The sequence below is a fragment of the Gasterosteus aculeatus genome, chromosome 20 (assembly GCF_964276395.1).
Source record: "Gasterosteus aculeatus chromosome 20, fGasAcu3.hap1.1, whole genome shotgun sequence".
Classification (NCBI taxonomy): domain Eukaryota; kingdom Metazoa; phylum Chordata; class Actinopteri; order Perciformes; family Gasterosteidae; genus Gasterosteus; species Gasterosteus aculeatus.
Window position 1 is genome coordinate 8,987,884 of NC_135707.1, and position 20,391 is coordinate 9,008,274.

General features: G+C 43.9%; 1 protein-coding gene across 6 annotated transcripts; it reads left to right on the forward strand.

Moving 5' to 3' along the window:
* The first annotated feature begins 2,984 nt into the window (after nucleotides 1-2,984).
* On the forward strand, nucleotides 2,985-19,944 carry znf574 (zinc finger protein 574). Of its 6 annotated transcripts, none has more exons than XM_078095014.1 (10): nucleotides 2,985-3,163; nucleotides 5,174-5,331; nucleotides 10,361-11,531; nucleotides 11,647-11,855; nucleotides 12,126-12,305; nucleotides 12,505-12,599; nucleotides 14,356-14,450; nucleotides 17,131-17,279; nucleotides 17,565-17,852; nucleotides 18,956-19,944. In XM_078095014.1, exons 1-10 carry the CDS (start codon nucleotides 3,151-3,153, stop codon nucleotides 19,562-19,564), a joined length of 2,967 nt encoding a protein of 988 aa, XP_077951140.1. In that variant the 5' UTR covers nucleotides 2,985-3,150; the 3' UTR covers nucleotides 19,565-19,944. The 6 variants fall into 6 exon arrangements, with proteins under 6 accessions (XP_077951140.1, XP_077951142.1, XP_077951141.1 ...); XM_078095016.1 differs by having other exon boundaries at nucleotides 3,156-3,811; XM_078095015.1 differs by lacking the exon at nucleotides 2,985-3,163 and adding an exon at nucleotides 3,350-3,678.
* The last annotated feature ends 447 nt before the right edge of the window (nucleotides 19,945-20,391 follow it).

Below are 20,391 nucleotides of genomic sequence, written 5' to 3' on the forward strand. Positions count from 1 at the left end.
ACCTTATTAAATTGTCTGGAAAGAATCTAATCTAGGAAATGTCAACTGGCAGGCTATGTCTATATACATTCTTGTACACAGTATAATATTATTTTATTTTTAGTTTAATTTGGTTTACTTTTTTTTTTAATCTATATTTTACAATTTGCTTACTGCTGTGTCTTTAATTTTATATATAACATTATTAGATGGCTGTGTGTTATGAGGAATAAAATACCAATCACAGCTGAAACAAATAAATTATAATTGTCAAATGTGACTCCATTATGTAACAAAACCATAGCTGTGTAAATAGATGTTTGTTGTTTTGTTGAATATTGTGCTTAACTTGATGCAAATGTCAAAGATACTCGATAAGTGCCAAAATGATTCTTTATTTTTTGTCTCTAGAACAAATCCAGCTCATCGACCATAAATTGATAAAAGATACATTTAGACTGAACAACCACAACAGCATAAAACACTAGTAACAGTGCAGTTATTATTGATGACCAACTATATTTACACATTACCTAAAGGGAATTCGTGAGGTAGAAAATTACAGGTATTGGGTGTATCTCACAATCTAAATGCTTGTCCTAATATGGAGAAAAGAAAAATTCTTGCGCGACACTGGTGCAAAATCATTAAACAGGACAATTATTAAATAATACCTGCAAGCAGGAGACACATTGACACACGTACCAAGTCCTGGGTCAAGGCTACTCCAAGGTTTTCTTCTTCTGAGGGGGAATATGTAGTTGGAAGATGCACATGGGCAAGTGCTGGTAATCAAAAGGGAAAGAGCATAGACTCTGTCGTCTAAGAAACACTGCTGGAACATAGTTGCATTTTTTCCAACAATATAGTTCCTCTCATTTTGCCCCGACCATGAAGTACACTCTAGTTAACCTATCTTGCCTGCAGTGCAGCGGCATCTGCTCGCACAAGCCTCAAGGTGGAAATGTCGAGAAAACAACCCGAGAGATAAAGAGGAATAAAATGCTCTGTGAGGCCTCCTCTCCCGGGAACCATCGCGCCAATGAAAAACACGTCTGCTAAGTCGTCGCCGTGCTGATTCGAGATGTCAAGCCTGAATAATGTTATTCGACGATGTGTCGAGCAGATTGCGCAGTTTCTGTGGAGCCTCAGTGGCCCCGGCACCTTCTGGCTAAATGCCCGGCCGGCTCTTTAATACTATTTGGAGTGAAGTCAAGCAGTCTGGAGGAGCTGCTCGTCCTCCCAATCAGCCAATGGGGCACATCGGGGCCCTGGGATTTAATTGTGGGAGATGAATGGAGTGGGCCAGTCTACTTTCACTGACCTGTGTGTCTAACACACCATGCAGCTGGCTGCTCACTCTAAGGCGGGTAAATCTGATAAGCGCCGGGCTAAACGGTGCAGATATCCTGTGTGGGCACGGAAGGGCAGTGGAAGTCACATTAGTTGGGTAAACAAAATGTGAAAACCATCGAAGAGCTGAAGTAACAGACTCTTGTGTGTGTGCGTGTGTGTGTGTGGACTGATGGTTTTAGTACTTCAATGTGTTAAGTGATAAATGCAAACCAAGGTGAGCTTTAAGAAACTTCAAATTCAGCCACAAATGTTTTTGTGCTGTCAATTGGTATATGTATGCAAATGCAACCTATCAATCAATAGCTACCACTCAAATGTGTCTCTGGTGTTGTCTGTACTTGTCGATTGTACTTTTTTTGTACGTTTTAGTTATTATTTCATTTTTCTTTAGGAGACATTTAGATTTTTTCGTCTTACGTCTCATCTGTAACTTGTTGTTATTGCTGCTGTCATGAATAGACTTTTGACTTTGCCTTTTGAAAAAAATTGTGTTAATTTAATTATATTTTAAGCCGGAAAGGGGAAACTCAGACTTTAACTTGCTGAAAAAGATATATGTGTCAGATACAAAAATCCATCATGTGTTCTGCAGTTTAACTGTAATATCTTTGTGTAAACTAGGATTTTGTGCCATGACATTAAATACAATTATATATATTGGATCCAATGTCAAATAAAGAAAATATATTGATAGTTACTAACAAAACCTCATGAACAAACACATGGTTCATTTAAAAAAAACAACTACGGAAATAGTGAAACATAACTCAGTGCCCTCTATTAGTATTTTGATACTTATGAGCTATCAACTGATATGAAACTGTTTTTCAGGACGTTATAAATAAGAGTTTGACCAAACACTTCCCAACGCACGGTTTGCTTAGTAGCTTTAATGAACTCTTCACTCGTATCACACAGTCATCAGCTAATAAAGCCTCAGATTTATAGTTATGAATTAGATCCATAACAGCATTCATGTCAGCAGATCTGTCTCCATGACAACCGGGCATACTCAAATCCACAGATGAAGACTTTGAACTGTGATACAGTCTCATGCTAAGCAACAAAAAAGACAGCCGGGGAATGGAGTTACTCTCCCCATCACATCCGCAGCAGTATCTGTTTGTGAGATCGTTCAATTTTTTATACAAATGACCCACGTTTGTGTACTACAAAGAAGTGAACGATTTGAAGTGGAAGTATGTGGACTGTATTCCTGAATGTGCAAATATCTCATGGTGCCTCTGAGCTCAAAAAGGAAGTATGAGTGCTTAATGTTGATTTCAACCCCCATCTTCCAAGTGGACCTTGAATTCGGTTGTGATATGTCAAACTATTATCTCTTATAATTATGATAAGCAAAACCCCAATCAGCACAGGCTTAAATTGCATGACTTCAAATAGGTACGTTTCTTCATGTCAGTAAAATGTAGTCCCTGAATTAAATGTAATGATGCCAAGATCCCCCTTTCTGAGTAACTATTTTACCATTATGATATATATCACATTAGCTATTTATTAGTTATATCGATAAGGGTCTGTTGTATATTAAGCATGTATGCGTTGTGCCTTTATCTTTAAATTGTACCTGCAACTGTAAAGTAGCGTAGAATCTCAAACTACATCCTGTCGCTTTCTTTAGCGGGACCGCACTGACTCTGCCGCAGCGCTCGCGCGCTTTTGGACTACAAACCGCCTCAGTCTCATGTGTAGTGCAATGCTATTGGTCCACGAAGTGAGCTTAACAGCCAATCACATCTAGCCTTCTAAGATGCAGAAAAAACTGAAGTTGTTGTGCTATTTCCTCGACCGGTAATGTCTGAGTGCGGTGAGTTCTACTGAATTAATTTGACTTATTTTATGTGGATAATACTTTTATAATGACGCATCGCATACCGGTATTTGTGTATGGAGGTTTTCAACGGGGGGAGACAGCTAATGTTAACTTTTGGTCTGTCGCCGCCATTATACCACCGAAGAAGCGTATCCCGCCCTCCTTCTTCGGTCTTTTCTTCTTCTCCTCCTTGGTAACGTTAGCACAGAGTAAGCGCCACTGGCCCAAGTGGCAAAAGGGGTTTAGTCGCTAGCTAAGTTGGCCTCTGCGCAAGACATCAAGGAGTGATCAGACGGCCGTTCTATTAGCTTCCGAGCTAGCCAGCAAGCTAGCTACCACGCCGGGAGCACCAGTTAGCCATGTTGCTAGAAAAATGGCCATCGTTGAATGGTTGCAACACAGTACAGGTCAGAGATAGTACAGTTGGCTAGCTAGATGTTAATCGATAGCCTCGCCGTCGTCCTTGATAGCTCGCGCCAGACCAGCCCCGACTGAAAATCGGTTCAAAGGTGCTAACATCACGTTTTGGTAACATCCGGCAATTGCATAAATGAGTGCTTTATCTCTTTATTTGTACCCCGTGTCTCTTTGTGAGTCAATATTGGACATAGTGCCAGCAGAAAACACACAGTAGTATTAGCGGTAGGTTACCCTCCACGATGCGTCTCACGGAATACCGGTAATATTCATGGCGTTTAGACCAATGTTTAGTCCACCTGGTTCGCAAATTACAACAGGTGTTTGACACACACACACACACACACACGATGATGTGGTGTCGAAGCCGGGCTGAGGTGTTGCAGCATGAATCACAGTGTTTTGTAGAGAAGAAGGGCTCAAACTGACCACACCGTAGCACCATCCCAACAGGGGGCAGTGGGTCATCATTATGTCATAATTGTTTGTTTAAATTATGTGGCTATTTTGCTTTCTTAATTTCTACTATAAAATAAGAAACAAGGAGATGCTCAAACCAGCATTGCCTTTGATGCAGTGAAGTTCTACCCGTCTAAGATAAAGGCTCACAGACCTCTATAAATATCTCACTTCTCATGACACCTTCTTTTGGGTGAATGTGGTGGTTGCATCAGTCTGCTACCATAACCTGAAAACTACAGGTGTCCAGTTGTTATAGAACATAATTGTTTGGGGGGGGTGGTGTTCAAAAAGGTAATCCATATATCTGTGATACATTTTCAAAAATCTTAGGAAGGATCACGTGGTCTTGGGGCTGAGTATCAAAGACGAGAGACCGATTTACAAAGCAATGTTTTTAGGCCAGTCATGGGATTTGTCAACAATAACAGAAATATGGACGAGCTTATCACTCTTATCCTTTGAGCCATTGCTTTGTCTGCTAGTGACGATAATGAACTAGCAGATGTCCCACACTGGTGTTATTAAAAAGTATTAGCGTGTCTTTTTGTGGATTTCTTTTGATTTGCGAGGCTAGAGTTCTACTGGTGCAGTACGAGGGCGGACTGCTATCTAGTGAGTGGGAAGGATTGCAGACACAGATTTTGATTGAACACAAGCCTCACTCACCAACAGCGAGCCCTTCCAGTGGGTCCAATTATGGCACATATCTAATTGATGTTGGAGCTAAATGTCTGCCTGGTCCAAGAAATGACAGAGAGAAAAAAAAGAGCAAGAGCCTTGGCAAGGTCTCCACTGAGCAGCAACCTGCATGGTCAAACTAACAATTAGCCCAGGCTCAGCACATGGTGAGTCATCTTGGCCAACCCAGGGTTAGCCTCTTGGCGCTCGAGTCCAAGCTGTTGTCTTGATAATATATGCAGGCACTTATTTTCATCAGGAGAGGGCAATGTTCACAACCTAACTTTAAATGTAATGTACAGAGGGGGTGGAAATCTGTATACGGCTCACGTCGGGATATTCCAAGCATGCTGAGTTTTGTGCACTGTTTCACATATTTATCTACAAATCAGTTTTGTATTGCTGCCATTTCCTCTGAAATGTTTTCTATTCCCAACCCCTTGGCAGAGATGGAGAGTTCGTCGGTGTACATGTGCTTCCCCTGCTACCAGGAGTTCAACACCCTGGAAGAGGTGCTTGAGCACCAGTTGACGTGCACCGCTGAGGACGAACAGCTGGAAGCCCCTGGAAGCACCCCAGTCACCGTTCCGCTGCTTCAGACTCGGGTAAATACTGGCGCAGTCAACAATTCCCCCATTTCATCACAAATGCAAGATCTTGATCTTTAGCTGGCAACAGACCTCAAAAAACATCAATATCGTGGCGGTGTGGCCTGAAACGTCAAAGGGTGCGGTTGCATAAAACTCTCGACGAAGAGAGAAGGAGAATGACATTGAAGTGACAAGCACACATTAAGTAATAAATTGACAATGTTCTGCTACTCGTCATAGTAATAGTGACCTTGGTCAGGGCACTTAACATTGAGTTGTTTGTTGTGATTTATTTATTGTTTTATTTCAAGGTGTGGTGTATTAATATCAAAGTTACCGCTGATGTAATGATTAGTCCCACAATAGTCAAGAGGTTCTTTTTTTCTCTTTTTTATATATTATTACGGCTCATTAGAGCTCGCTGATAAATTGTATTTTTATCATCATCTGACTTTGAAAATGTTAAGTAAACACATGATTTATAAAAAATAATTTGATCTGGGATTGTAACCAACACCCGGTATTAAATTGTGCTAATTGGCTAATTCCACTCCAAAGTTAACCGTAACCCAAGTGACAACAACTATGCTCGGCACTGTTTGCAAGTGCAGTAAAACGGCACAACTTAAAACATTTTTTAGAGTTGTTCAACAAGCATAACGATTCGCTACCTCAACCAGTTGCAAAATGTTACAAACAAATAGACTACACAGCCTGCGTGTTATTATTCGATTACCTTCATATAGTATAGACATGGCGTAACCTCTCAATTAACCACGCTCAAACAAAAGTCGAGTCCACATATTTTATAATTTGTCAAATTCAAGAACTGTAAAATCGTCTCTGATGTACACAATGTGCGGAACATGCGTGTAATGCGTTGGGCCGGCTAAATCCCCCCCCCCCCTTTTTTTTTTATTGATACTGAAATATGTTTGAACAGATTAGGAGCAGGAGGGGATGACGTGTGATAAAGATCACAGGCCGGGTTTAAGTCAAGGACATCACATTCACATGGTATCTAGTCGGGCCGCCGGGTCATTATTTTTGGGCTCCGGATTATTAATCAAGATCACTCATTGTTTTAAAATATAAAAGACTTGTATTGCACTTTCCCATTTAAATGAGCAGAGCTTACACGTCGCGCTACATTCCAGCTAATGTGGAAATCTTTGGATTACAAAAAGATTAATTCTTATAAGTGCATTCGTTTTGAAGCAAAATAAATTGAATACATCAGAATGTTTTTACCAAGAATATAATGTACAGAGCACAACTAACTAAGTCTTGGCATTTAATGAGAATAATTATCTTCGTCCTCAATGCAGTGCATTTACTGTCAATCTTTTTTGACCCTTGTGTTCACTTAGTGAGTCAATAGAGTACTTAGATTGTCACCGCAATGTACATTCATATGTATTTTTGAGGGTATTTTTTAACGCCCACAATGCATTTCACAGAACAGCATTTCACAGTCTCTAGAAAAACATCTGACTCATTAATAAATGTTTTTTGAAGAACCTTTCGTGCTTGCGGCCGTGGCTGAAGTGCGTTTTGTCAGTTTGGCTTGTCTTTAACATTTTGCAACATCCCCTAGGATTAAAAAAATGAGATGATTGGAATTTAGCGGCCACCTGCTGGGAATTACATTTGGCCCAAATGTCTACCTGGTCTTAAGGATGAACTGATTGGAGTTTGGTGGCTCTGTGACTTCACAAACTTACCATTTTGACCTTAACGCAAAAATCCGTAAGTTAATATTGACAATTTTACACAAATGTGTAATTGGGTAGAATTGTTGAGTGATGACACGTTGGACTGGATGTGCACTGCTACTTGACTGGTTTGTGTTGGCAAACAAGCATGAGGTCGTTATTCTAACTTTAATATACATATTTTCTATGGGTGGAGCATGTATTCAAATCACACACAGTTGATCATATCCATTGGATTTGGGGTTATTAGGAGATAATTATGTGAGGTCTTGGTTGTGAAGCTAAATCATCAAGATGTGCTTCATTCTCCAATAATAATGAATAACTAGTCCCCATGATAATGGTCTTTTTTTGCTGTGTACTAACTGTGTGCTTCTGTACGTAAATGCATTTGTACTTCTATTGTTTAATCCTAAACAATAGAAGTATACCAAGTTATGCGTCTTTTATTTCTGCGATTTGAATTTCAGAGTCGTAGAGTTGTTGAACAGGGCGATATAAATGTCCATTGAGTGTCTTTTCTTCCCCCCTTTTTTCTTTTTAATTTTGTCATGACAGCTTCAGAAAAGCCTTCAGCAGTCATTGGCACTTGTTTGGCATGACTGTACAAACTGTACATCCTTACTGTCTTCTGCACGCTTCCATAAAGCATAGTGACACTCATGACAGAGTGCGGGGGGTAGGAAAAGCATCAGTCAGCGCCACCCGTTCTCCTGATGGATCGTGCATTGGCCTTCTCATAGATGAATCAGCAGGGCAAACACTGTATGAGCTTATGACATCCTGGCCCCCGCTTGGCCTAAGCTGCTTCCTTACGAGCATCCCCATTTCATCAGCTAAATAATAGTTAGTGTTATTATTACATTTGCAAATCTTATTAAACTGATCAGAACACGCACTTCACATATGGCACCATTGAAATGTATCAATAATGATAGCAATAAGAGCCCGAGTAGTTCAATCTGTGTGATTTGTTAATCGAACTCCTTTTGAGCTCTGAAAGCTTTTATTTTTTAGTGTGGTCCCTCTAACGGGACGGTCAAGTGTTGTTAGACCGTATTACTTGATGTGCTCTTCAGTCGTGGTGCTCTGGCTTGCTGCTAGTTTTGTCATTTTAGTAGTCCCATTAACTATAATAAACAAATATACACGACAACCTGTGCAATCATTTATTGAAATACACCGAGAACTTTGTTATTTTGTTCTGCACTGAGGAATAAAAAATGTATTCAGCATTCAACTGTCCAAATGTTTAGTGGGACATGTTGCTTCCTGGTGCAGATAACCCTCGTGCAGGGTTTCCACACAGGACTTTGTGAGACTAGTGGGAGGACCTTTGACCCTCTATGGAGGCGTGCTCTCCTACAAAAACATTTTGTACATTTATTTTAGGTAAATACTTCGATTCGGTGGACTTTGAATGCTAAAAGTAGGATCCATGATGGACTTGTGTGCTTGTGCACACTTTTTCTGCTCTTGGTCTCGGTGGTAGAAGGGGTATTTAGAATACTTCAGTATTGTACTTTATTACAATTTCGTATTTACTTTTAATCTACTTTTCTGAATTTAATTTCATGTTACTTCGTAGGAGTCCACAACATCTCGAAGGCAAATGCTGTACTTTTAACTCCACTAAATGTATTTATAAATATTATTTACTAGTTAGGCGATTTTGCTGATTCAGATTTAATGCAAAATATATCTCAAATCATAAACTAATGCATTATTTAGACATCCAATAGCCCAACCGGATTTTGAATCATATTCCCTGAGGAACAAGCTGTTATTATTGTTGCCGAGTTTTCAAATTATGATGTATTCTAATATAATTATATATATATATATATATATATATATTATAGGCCTATATTATTGTGTAATTATGAATGTGTTATTGTGACTTTAATGTGACTGCTGGTAACAGTTGAGCCAATTAATTATATATATATATATATATATATATATATATATATATATAATAATTACACTATAATATAGGCCTATTGTGAATATATTATTTAGTTTTTGTCATTATGCAATATGCGTTCACTTCTATGCTGTAAACGCATTCGGAGCCGTGTACTTATTCCACTTTCCAAGCCAAGCTACAGCATGAAATTCTCACAAATTTAGCAATCAATTCTAGGTCTTATTGCTCACCCCTGTTATGTTTTGTCCGGTGGAAGACGGTCGCTCAATCATTATTATTCTTTCACTATGAAACAAACACTTTTCAAAACTTGCACTTATCACAAAGGTCAAAATAAACTCGAATTGGATTAAGAAAATACGCTTTGATTCTTTTTTTCTTCTTTTTTTTTCTTCTAAAACAGAACTGCAAATTCACATTGCAAAAAGTCTTCAGAGATTCCACAAACAGGTTGCGCCTTGAACATAATAATTTATAAAAAAATAGAAATTTAACCGGATAATGAACTTGTTTTCTACACTCAGACACACTCACAAACACCTCCATGTTCACTTGAAGCTTATTCATTAAATTATTACCATCATTGTAGTGCAAGTTAAGTAAATGTATACACTCTAAAATACAGCTAAAAAATAACTGTGCTATGAGATGACGTTCATTCCTCACGTCAAAACGGGACAACGTGGTGCTCCCGCCCCATGTTACGTTGAATGGCATATTTTGCCATTGACACACTTTTTAGTTTGTTTAGTGTGAAATGCTCGCACACCGAGGACGACGTCATAATCGCGCGACACAACGAATCGATATATGAAATTCGTTGCCAACCCTTTCAATAATCGATTTTTAGCGATTTCATCGATTCGTTGTTGCAGCCCTAATCTGTATGCGAAAAAAAAGAAAAATGCAATCAGAATCCTATCGATTGAGACGACGACATTGTTCAGTGCTCTCATAAATACAGCCCACAAATCATTGCGTTATGTGAGACGTGTTGAACAGTTTTAATTGAGACACTTTCCAACGTCTTTAACCTCGACCTTGATGTTCTGTTTTTATCGCCCTAGTAGACTGAGGGAGCGAATGTAAAACCCTGTGGAGTGACCTGTTCAACCCTGATGGGCCTGATAGTTATCAGCCGGGCTGAGGCCTTATCTTGGCTGTCTGGCGCTTGGCTCGAAACGCATTCTGCTCTAATTGACCTCACGGACACTGAAGTCTCATCCCTCGTCTGCCAGAGAAAATGAATCGAAAACCAAAACACTGCAGATTTTGCGCCAAACAGCTTTTGACAAGGAGACATTTCCTTTGTGCGCGGAAACAAACGCAACAAAAGAAACATTAAAGATGATCTAATCTCAGATTTTCTCTTTCTCTCTCTGCTTTCTTGTCGTCGCAGCAACAGGTCATAAATATACCAAAGACAGCCCCACCGATTGAGACCCAAACAGGGCAATCCTCGGTTCTCAAGCAGGCGGCACTCAGTGCAAACGTGACATCAGACCAGCCCAGAATCCTCTACCAATGTGGGGACTGTGATGAACTTTTCAAGAGCCTGGACCTTTGGCAGCAGCATCGTAAAGAAGAGCTATGTCAGCAGCCCGCCTCTGGGAAGGAGTCGATCCCCGAGCCACAGCCCGAGGCGGAGGCCGCTTCCGCGCAGGACGCCACTTCCACTTTAAATCCAGAGGATTCTTCGCCCTCAAACGGTGAAGCCAGTGAAAATCTCGAACCCGAACAAGCGGGGACCACCGCAGCGGAGGAGGAGGAGGAGGAGGAGAAGGGGGAGGAGGAGGGCCAGCCGCCGGCTGACGCCTCTCTGGCTCAGAGCTCCGACCCGGCCGTTTCGGAGGCAGCCGCCTCGACCTCCAATCAAGATGATTGGTCTCCCAGGAGGAGAGGGGCGAACAAAAAGGCCAAACCGGAGCCAGTGCTGCTGTGTGTGGACTGTGGCTCGTGCTTCGGTCTGGTGTCCGAGCTCGTGGCCCACCGCAAGACGCAGCACGGCTTCGAGGAAGCGCTGCATCGCTGCGCCGTGTGCGGGGAGAGCTTCCTGAACACCACCCTCTTCCTCTACCACCGCAAGCAGCACCGGCAGAAAGGTGAGGAGAAGGCGGCCGAGGGCGCCGGCGGCGCGGCGGAGCCGGTTTGCGCTCGGAGCGACGGTGCCGGCGAGCCGGGCCGCGACGCCGCTCCCTTGGACGCCGCCTCCAGTTGCGCGCCGCCCGAGTTGTTCATGTGCACCCAGTGCGGGGAGAGCTTCGGCGAGGAGGGGGGGCTGGGCGCCCATCGCAAGCATAAGCACGGCCTGACGGAGCCACTGCACAGCTGCCGCCCCTGTGGCGAGAGCTTCATGAACACCACCCAGTTCCTGTACCATCGGCGGAAGCACCGCTTCTCATCGGGGACGGATGTCGCCGATACCGGCGACGAGGCCCCCTCCGCCAAACCTCCGGATAGCCCCCGGAGCTCAAAGCGGCTGCTCTCCCCGTCCGCCGCCGGCGAGCCAGGATCACCGCTGCCGAAAAGAAGTAGGCCCACTTTCAGGATCCTGAGCGGCAACAGTGCCGGTAAGTGAGCGTATTCCTTTAATCAAGTCACCGTCTTCTCTGAAGCCCGTTTGTTTCGCCGGGCGTTTTGGCTCCTTAATGAACAGGTTTTGTTTTTGTTTTTGTGTTGCGTCAGGACACAAGGGCCTCAAAGACGAATCAGAGGGCAGCGCTGCAGCAGACTCTGACAACACCAACCACCCTCCACCTGCCAAGCTGCTACAGGACTGGGCCCGCACGCCACTACCCCATGTTTGCCCTTACTGTGGCAAAACCTTCACCCGGCGCGTCTTCCTCCGCACGCACGTCTTCAGCCACACCGGAGAAAAGCTCTTCACGTGCAAGGTGCCAGTCAAAATCTGTCCTTTTTACTTATGTCTAGGGGATAATTGTATTGGCTGAAAATGTCACTTTCATCATACGGCAGACGTTGTTGAGATGATGTAATACTTTTGAAGTGTGTCAGGGTTGACTAGCACAATCCTCAACCTCCGGCCTCATTATATTTGACAGTTTGACAGTTGTGCTCAAGAATTAGGATTTGAGGAGATGCAGCCTCATACAACTTTTGCTAATACAACTTTGGCTCTGATCCTGACTATCGTGGCTCTGAAGGTTTGTGCAAAGTCCTTCACCAACTCCCAGAGCCTGCTGCGCCACAGCATGAGCCACACGGGCAGCAAACCCCACAGCTGCGACGTTTGTGGCAAAAACTTCTCCCAGGCGGCCTCCCTGAAGAGACATCAACGCATCCATGCAACGCCACAGCCTCGGCGCAGGCGTGGACGCAAGCCGGTACCGTCTCCCTCTTTTTACTTCTATTAAAACACCTCTCAAATTCAACGCTTCTATTACAAAATGTTGTATTTATATGGTTTTTAAAGCATTTATTTGTTGTCACAATAGAAATCCTGGAAATATTTTTGGTAGATAAGTGGAATCCTTAGATTTATTTATTTTTCTCTGAGCTTGACTGCTTTGCCCCTCAATACAGGTGTGTTTGTTGGACAACGAGGGATCTGCCCATCTCTTCTCCTGTCCTCACTGCCCGTCACGGTTCAACACGGAAGAGCAGCTCAACCATCACAAGTAATAACACGGCAACGATGTCCTACTAGTTGTTCCGCATTCTTTAATTGTGGAAATTAGGAGGAAAAAAAACACAACCCATCCAGTGAACGACTTCCACTGTGCATCATATTCAACAGCAGTCAATAATCAGTCATTCACAACCCTGTTAGTGCGCATTAGAGTTACGGATCCAAACAGAAGACAGGACAGGATTTCGATCAAACTGACGCCCTCGCCAAGAGCCGTAGTAGTTGAGCCGTGTCTGACTACCGAACAAGACCTCAAAGCCGCGTTGCAACCCACTGACTTAAGATGTCTGCGTGCCCTTGAGCCCCAGTCATACATGATTGATTGACAGCGGCCCAGTGAATTAAGATGATAGCGATAACACCCCAGGGCCACGGAAGAGCCGGGTCCTGTGCTGCCTGGTGGAGCGAGGCGGAGAGGACACACTGTGCGCACGTGTACGCCGGTTTGTGTGTATTTGATCGGCTGGATGTACTGACCCCCAAAACAAGTTTACCTGTAGACAATCGTGTTGAAGGACAAAAACGGTGGCATTTTCAAAACGAAACTGTGAAGCATACAGGCAGCTTCTGCCACACTAGTTGGAGTCAGTGTTCATCAGCAGATAACATCAGTTAATCAACATCTATTGGTCCATTATTTAACATTATTATTTATTAATTTCCCGACAGCAGTTTTAAACCCAAACGATCAGTAGCAGATGCAGATTACACATGCACATTGCACATATGGTTATTTCCAAGATCAAAGCTATATATATAAGATCACTATTTGCCAAGATGAGGAGAATCTGAAGCTGGTCATTTTGCTAGTAAATAGCAAAAGGGATTAGATTCTGTAAGTGCAGTAATAGTGTCGAGCGTGCACGGTCACCCCCACTCATTAGAGAACATGGGGTTGGGAGAAGAGGTGACCCTGGCTGAAAATATAATCCTCCCAGTTGCCTCGGGTTCAGCTGTCCCTGAAATATTGATTTCTCTTGTCTGTTTAAGGGGGAACAGAAACCTCCGGGCCTCTCATACGGGCATCGAGAGGTCCTTGCACATCACCTCCAGCATCCTGCTGCACTTGAAGTGACTCGTGTCTTTTGCTGCACCATTAACTGCAGCCGCAATACACATAATGCGTAAACCTGTCTGCGTGAAGTATCTAGTGCCGCATTGTGATCCCGGAACTTCAACATCCTCTTGGTTGATTCTGATTAGGAGAAACTGCTCATAGAGTCCATGGTTTATTTGAGCCATGCTGTATAGGCAGTCCTGATGCAGCATTAGGTGAAAACATCTCAACACTTCTCTCCTCCCCTAAAGCTACATGCAGTGTAACGTTATGCCATGGATAAGTATAGTCTTTCATGTCCTAACTCCTCCCAGTTTATTGCTTTTTAAAATATTTTTATTTTTCCATCTCCATCCGTTATACACTCCGCTAATACCTTTTATTTAACCTCCAGCACAGCTAAGCACATACTTACTGGTAATCCTCCTACAAGTCAAACAAAGGGTGGCAGCTTAAAACTAAACATTACTTTTCCCTCATTTAAAAAAAAAGAATATTTGATGTGTCTTTTGTTTGTCCCAAGTCTGCAGTGCACTTTAATTGTTTGGCTGACTGTTCCCTCTCCCCGTAGAGGCCTTTCTGGCCCCTTTTATTACGCTGAGCCATGTCCGTGTAATTCCTTTTGTTGGATAAATAAAACAGGTCATCCTAAATAGTTAAAGCTCTTATGTGAACGTGTTTTAAACAGACTGCTCCACACCAGCCATCCGTTCCCTTGCCATGAATGCGGAGAGGCCTTCAAACGCCGGAGAGACCTGGACCTGCACTCGCTCACTCACCAAGGTGAGTCTTCAGGGCTCTGCCCCCCCCCCCCCCCCGGAATAGCGTTCACTCCCATATTTGATGTTATATTTGTGAGTGACAAAAACACGGCATACAGCATCCGCGCTCTTCCATCGTTCAACATCTCCTTTAGTCAGCTGCCGGTCTGACATCCTTCTACCGTGTGGCCATTTACATTACAGCAACGTGGTATCAAGGAAGGAAGAACACGAGCCCTTTTGCGCGCTCGTGACGGATACCTAATTAGATGTGATGTTTTTATCTTATCGGGACAGTGTGCTGAGAATTACAATGGAGCAACGCACAGGCGATGAATGCCCCCATCAGCCCGCCCGGGTGGCCTATCTTGTTTGTTTACAAACGTACATCCGCGTTATGTGTGCTTTGTTCTTGTGATGCATTAAGTCAATGACTTTCCATTGATTTGCGTCCCACACGCAACGCGGATGGAAGAGAGAGGTAAATGAATTAGGTCGACATGTTGACTCTTCATCTTAATCAGAGAAGGGGGGCTTTGGCACGTCGGCCTCATTAGTTAAGCTCTAAGAGTCGGCGTGCCGCGGGGTTCAGAGGTACGACGCTCCTGTCGGAGAGAAGATGGTAGAGATTGATCCATTGATCAGCCCGGGGCCTGAGGCTTAGACTGTCCTTATTAAATGTTTAATTAGAGGGTCCCAGTGGGTCGCCCCCGCAAGGATAGACGGTACAGATGGTTAGCAGATTGCAAGATGTTGGCGTGGCGACCTGTAGACACAACGATGAACCGCCAGCGTCAGCGATTTCCCAGCCAGGATCTCAAGAGCAACGCGGCCAGAGTGCGCTTCGCTGTGCCAAAATACAACAAGGGCGCCGGCTGATCACAGCTGGAATGATAAGCAGATTAATTGATTAGCCAACTGACAGGAAAATAATCAGCAGCACTTATGAATCACTTTAATCGTGAAAAAATGTCGGCTGTTTGTTGTACCTGCCATCTCAGTTTGTGTTTTAGACTTAAAAAGATATGTAAATGTGATATTTATATGATTTGAACATTAAAGGACAAAAACGCCTATTTCAGAATCACACTGGGAAACGATTCTGACATTTTTATAGATCAGATAAAAAATCAGCTACCTGAGACCAAACCAGATAAATTGATAATAAAATACTTTTTGTTTGTAGTTCTAAAAAATGTTTATTATTGGTTAGTTTTTCACTGATTGTGTTATCATTAAACAGTGGGGAGAACAAGTATTTGATACACTGCAGATTTTGCAGATTCAGTCACTCACAGTTAAAGAGTACTTATGATAAAAATGACAGACTCCTACATGCTTTGTGGGAAAATCAGCAATGTATCAAATACTTTATATGTGTGCGGTGATTTACTGTAGCTTGTTACAACTTCCCAGACCTCTTCATTGTACTTTTTGTCACGCCAACCAAGGAAACCACAGGGATCACGCCTGTCCGGTCAAATGGATCACTGAGTTTATGAAATATTGTAACAACAAATGTCCATGCAGATACGCCTTGATGATCTAATATGTTTAAATGATATGTTTATTACATGAATATAAAGTAATGAGGACCGCTTTGATATTTACTGCATTTGATGACACAGCTGTTTCAAATGCTTTTTCAAACTGCAGTACACCACAAATAACATTAGTGAAGTGTGTATAATTAAAATTAGATGCAGATATTCTTGGGAGATTGCTGTAGATTGAGACTCCATTTTCATTGCTTCACAGGACCGGAGCAGGGGGCTCAAATACTAATGACTATGTTATTTATGATGATTTTATGCCTGACACAAAAGCACACCAGCAGGGTTTGGGTTAATATAAAATGTATATATATTATATTCTGCTCTGATGCAGCGTGACTGGTGCAACAAGGCTGTAAAGCCTTTTGCACGGCACACTGAACAATCAACCAAAGGGTTAAAATGTTCGCTCTTTACTAAACAGGATTTGCAGAGGAATCGGGGCTTCACAAGGTGTCTTGTTTTAAGGTCAATGCCAAATAAACACACGGTGAAAACATCAGTTAAAGGGTAGGTTTTAAAAAGCCATGAAATAATTCATCCCGTTGTTTTCAGTTGAATTCTTTTAATACGAAAATTTAACAAGGAGTTGTTTGTTACATAAACATCCCTTTGTTTATTGCAAGTAATAAAGTTATAGCATATTTCACAACATTATTGTACATTGCATAATTTCCTCATATAATGCAGCCTTCGCAATCATTTTTTTATCGACATAAGCAGTGTCGCAAGCTGTTTCCATTGTATTGCACAAAACGGAGCAGCAAATCATCACGCTGCTTCTTCATGAACACCTTAAAGATTGTTTTGACGATCACCAGCAATGATTGTGTGATGGTTTGATTTGGATTGTGAAAATTGACAAAATGATGAATCGGCCTCTGTTTCCAAAGCAGACCAGTTGACTTGTCGTAGAATGGAAACGTGTGGCTTAATAATAAACCTTGATCATGTCTCCAGCATGTACAATACCAGGGCCTTCAAACCCAGCGTACATTTAACATTTACATGTTTCCCTGCTGCGACATGTCAAAATCCCCACCCCCTGATATATAAAAGAGTTGAAATGCCTGCAAGCGCCACCGGCTGCAGCACAACGAGCGCCGATCCGGATGACCGGCCTAACAGCTGAACCCTGTTCCATTGCAGACAAGCAGCCGGTGACGTGTCCGCACTGTTCCTCCCAGTTCGTGAACCAGTCAGTGCTGGAGATCCACATGCAGCGCTGCCCTTCCACGGAGGAGGACAAGAACACCGGCCGTGGGCGGGGTCAGGGCCGAGGACGATGCACCGGGCAGGTCTGTAATGTCGGGGGTAATGAATGATGGCCGGGGTGTTAGGGAGGAACGAAGTACACGCACCGCTTCGGCATTCTGCCAGTTTAGAAAGAAAGAAAGTGGGGTTAGCGTGGGCGGGGAGGGGGAGGGGGGGGGTGTAACCAAGGTCCCCGCTTGTGTGACGTCGTGGTAACGTCTCCGTCTGCCCTCCAAGGCTCCGACCTTTTCTCTTTTCATGAATCGTTCCTCCTCAGTCTCCTTACTCTGCTTTTTTCCCGCCCCCTGTTCCGTCTCCTTGTCCTTCAGGTTGAGTGTGACCTGTGCGGCCACCGTTGCATGACGCAGGAGGGCCTCGACCTTCATCGGTTGTCCCACACGGGCCAAACACCCCTCAAATGCCCAGTGAGGCCTTGCCGCCGCCGATTCACCTCCAACAGCACCCTGGAGGAGCATGTGCTGGCTCACTTCCAGGGCACGCTCAGCAAGTCCAAAAACCAACCCCGCTTCCGCTGTCAGATTTGCCTCAAGGAGTTTTCCTATAATTCCACCTTTAATGTTCACATGAGGACGCACACTGATGAGAGGCCCTTCGAGGTAAGAAGGACGGTGCTTGTGTGTGTGCTTGTGTGTGCATAAAAAGGCAATGTCTCTCAACCTTCTGAATCACAGTTTGCCTTTTTTTTTCTCCTATGAGCGGCTTTTAAACCCTTTTAACGGCCGTATTTCTTAAATTGTCATCCAGCACTTCCTCTCCCCCACGGTCACTCTGGTTCGCCGCTGTGGCCATCCCTCAGCTTCTGGGCCGTGGTCATTTGTGCAGCGTGTGTCCTGCGGGTGTTTCCTCCCTCCCTGTGTACCTGTGATTAATGACAGGGCTGAGTTAGGGCCTGTCAGCCCCCTCTGTGTCCGTTTCTATTCTGGGACTCTCTCGCTCTCCCTCTATTTCTCTGGTGACGAGGCAGGACATCAACTATAGGCCCATCGTAGCCCATCATAGCGCACCGGGCTGTAAAAATTGATTGACTTCTGTGGCTTCGCTGTGAGCAATATCTGTCGGGGATACTATAGACGTACGTTCAAGGAGCGTCGGTGCACATGCACACAGGTATTGGGAGGAATTGGAATGTAAGTGATAATAAGTAATATTCCGTGTGTTCCTGAATCACTATATTTATTTACGAAGTATAGGAAGAGCAAATCAACTGAAAAGGTAATTTAATCAGAGTATTTCTCACAGAAGTACTGACACAGCGAAATCGCCAACAGGGGTTGTAGATGCAATCCTGGCGTCCCAAATTGGGGTGTCAAAGCAAACGAGTTATTCTTCTGTGGTGGTTTGATCAAGTGTTTACCGGGTAGTTGATCCTAAACCTTATTCTGGTAAATAATCATAAATAAAAGATACAGTTATCAAGCAAAAAGGCTAACTAGAACTCTGGTTCTAGCTTCTTTAACGTGAATAGTTTCTGGTTTTCTAAGTCTTCTGTGACGGTCAGTTGACGGACAATAACAAACGTTGCCTTGCACTCCTCTTCCTCCTCCTCTTCCTCCAGCCCTGTCAGAAATGCTGCATCTTTAGAAAAGTATGAACAAAACTGTACTTTCTTGGCACCTCCTCACCTTTCTATGTTTTGTACACTTTTCCACTCTTCCCATCTCCCCTCCCTCCCTCCCTCCCCCTCTCATCCCTCCGCCAGTGCGCCACATGTGGCAAGCGCTTCCGCCAGCTGCCCCATCTGCAGGACCACGAGCGCATCCACAGCGGCCTGCGCCCTTTCTGCTGCTGGATCTGCGGCAAGAGTTTCAGTGTGGCCGCCCGGCTCACCGAGCACGCGCGCACCCACAGCGGGGAGAAGCCCTACCCCTGCCCCCACTGCCCCGCCGCCTTCCGCTCCCGCTCCAACCTGGACAAGCACATCCGGCTGCACGGGGACCTGCCCGTGGACGGCGCCGAGCAGGCGGCGCAGGACGCCGAGGCCGCCCACGTCCAGAAGGTGCTGGAGGGGGCCAAGGTGCTGTCGTCTCTGGCCACCACCGGGGAGCTCGACTCCAGCTCGGTGCAGACCATCTACGTGCTGCAGGGCGCCGAAGGCGGCACCGAGACGGTCATGATCCCGTCCGACCAGTTCGCGGCCATGGACGGCACCTCGCAGGTCGTCATTCTGCCCTCGTCTGTGCTGGGAGCTCAGGGCATCAACGTCCCCACCATCACCATGGATGGAAGTGAAATCACCATGGTGGAGACGAACCAGTCGGCGCAGCACGCCATTGAGTTCATTGTGGAGGAGACGGTATTGGAAAATTAAAAACTATCGTGGAAATGCCAAAAGTAGAGATTCACAGAGCGACTAGTTGAGGTCATACACAGTTGATTCGATGATGAAGAATATTGAGTTATTAGTTTGAGTTTCTAAGCCAGTTTCAATAAATGTTTGACGCAACTTTTCCTGAGGTTTAATTTAATGAGCTTGTTAAACTGTTTAAAACCAATGAATGGTTCATACACATGAAAAGCTCGGCAGAACAGAAAGTACATTTTGAACGAACAAACTGATTGGAAAACACTTGATTTGGTTATATAAATAGTGATGTTTATTTACAGCCCCTATTTATTGGGCAAGTCGAGCGGCGACCCCTGAAATTTCTTCTGCTTTCTGTATAATAAAACGCTTCAGCTTTCACACTTTCACGCATCCATCAATTTCTAGAGTGCATGAGGCGAGGGTATTGCCCCCCCCTCGCTCTTCAGCTGGGATGGTTCTTACGGGCATGGCTGTAAATGGAACAGCTGCATGAGAAATACTCAGACAAGCGAGCAAACTGCTTTGTTTCTCTATCATATGCACGCTGAGACTAGTAAAAGTCATAATGAGTAAAAACGTGTTTGGATCAATCCAGATGTTCTAATTCATTGGACATGTTATTTGGTTTTGTGCTACAATCAAATAAAGCGATAACAAGGATAACGCAAGATCTATGATGATTTAGCTGAAGTGCAGCATCATGCAGAGGCAAGTTGAGCAATGAAATTATCCAGCACTTGTAGCAGTTATCAAAAATAATGATCCCATTTTTGTCTAAATGGGACTGGGCATAATATATAAGTTTTGCCGGCGCTGCACTAGAACATTAT

What these genes read in the sequence shown, in the direction of transcription:
- znf574 (XM_078095012.1), top strand. Translation starts at nt 4,857, where the DNA reads ATGGTCAAACTAACAATTAGCCCAGGCTCAGCACATG. An exon ending in AAAAGCTCTTCACGTGCAAG is followed by an intron (nt 11,856 to 12,125) that starts GTGCCAGTCAAA and finishes GTGGCTCTGAAG; the next exon opens with GTTTGTGCAAAGTCCTTCAC. An exon ending in GAGCAGCTCAACCATCACAA is followed by an intron (nt 12,600 to 14,355) that starts GTAATAACACGG and finishes TGTTTTAAACAG; the next exon opens with ACTGCTCCACACCAGCCATC.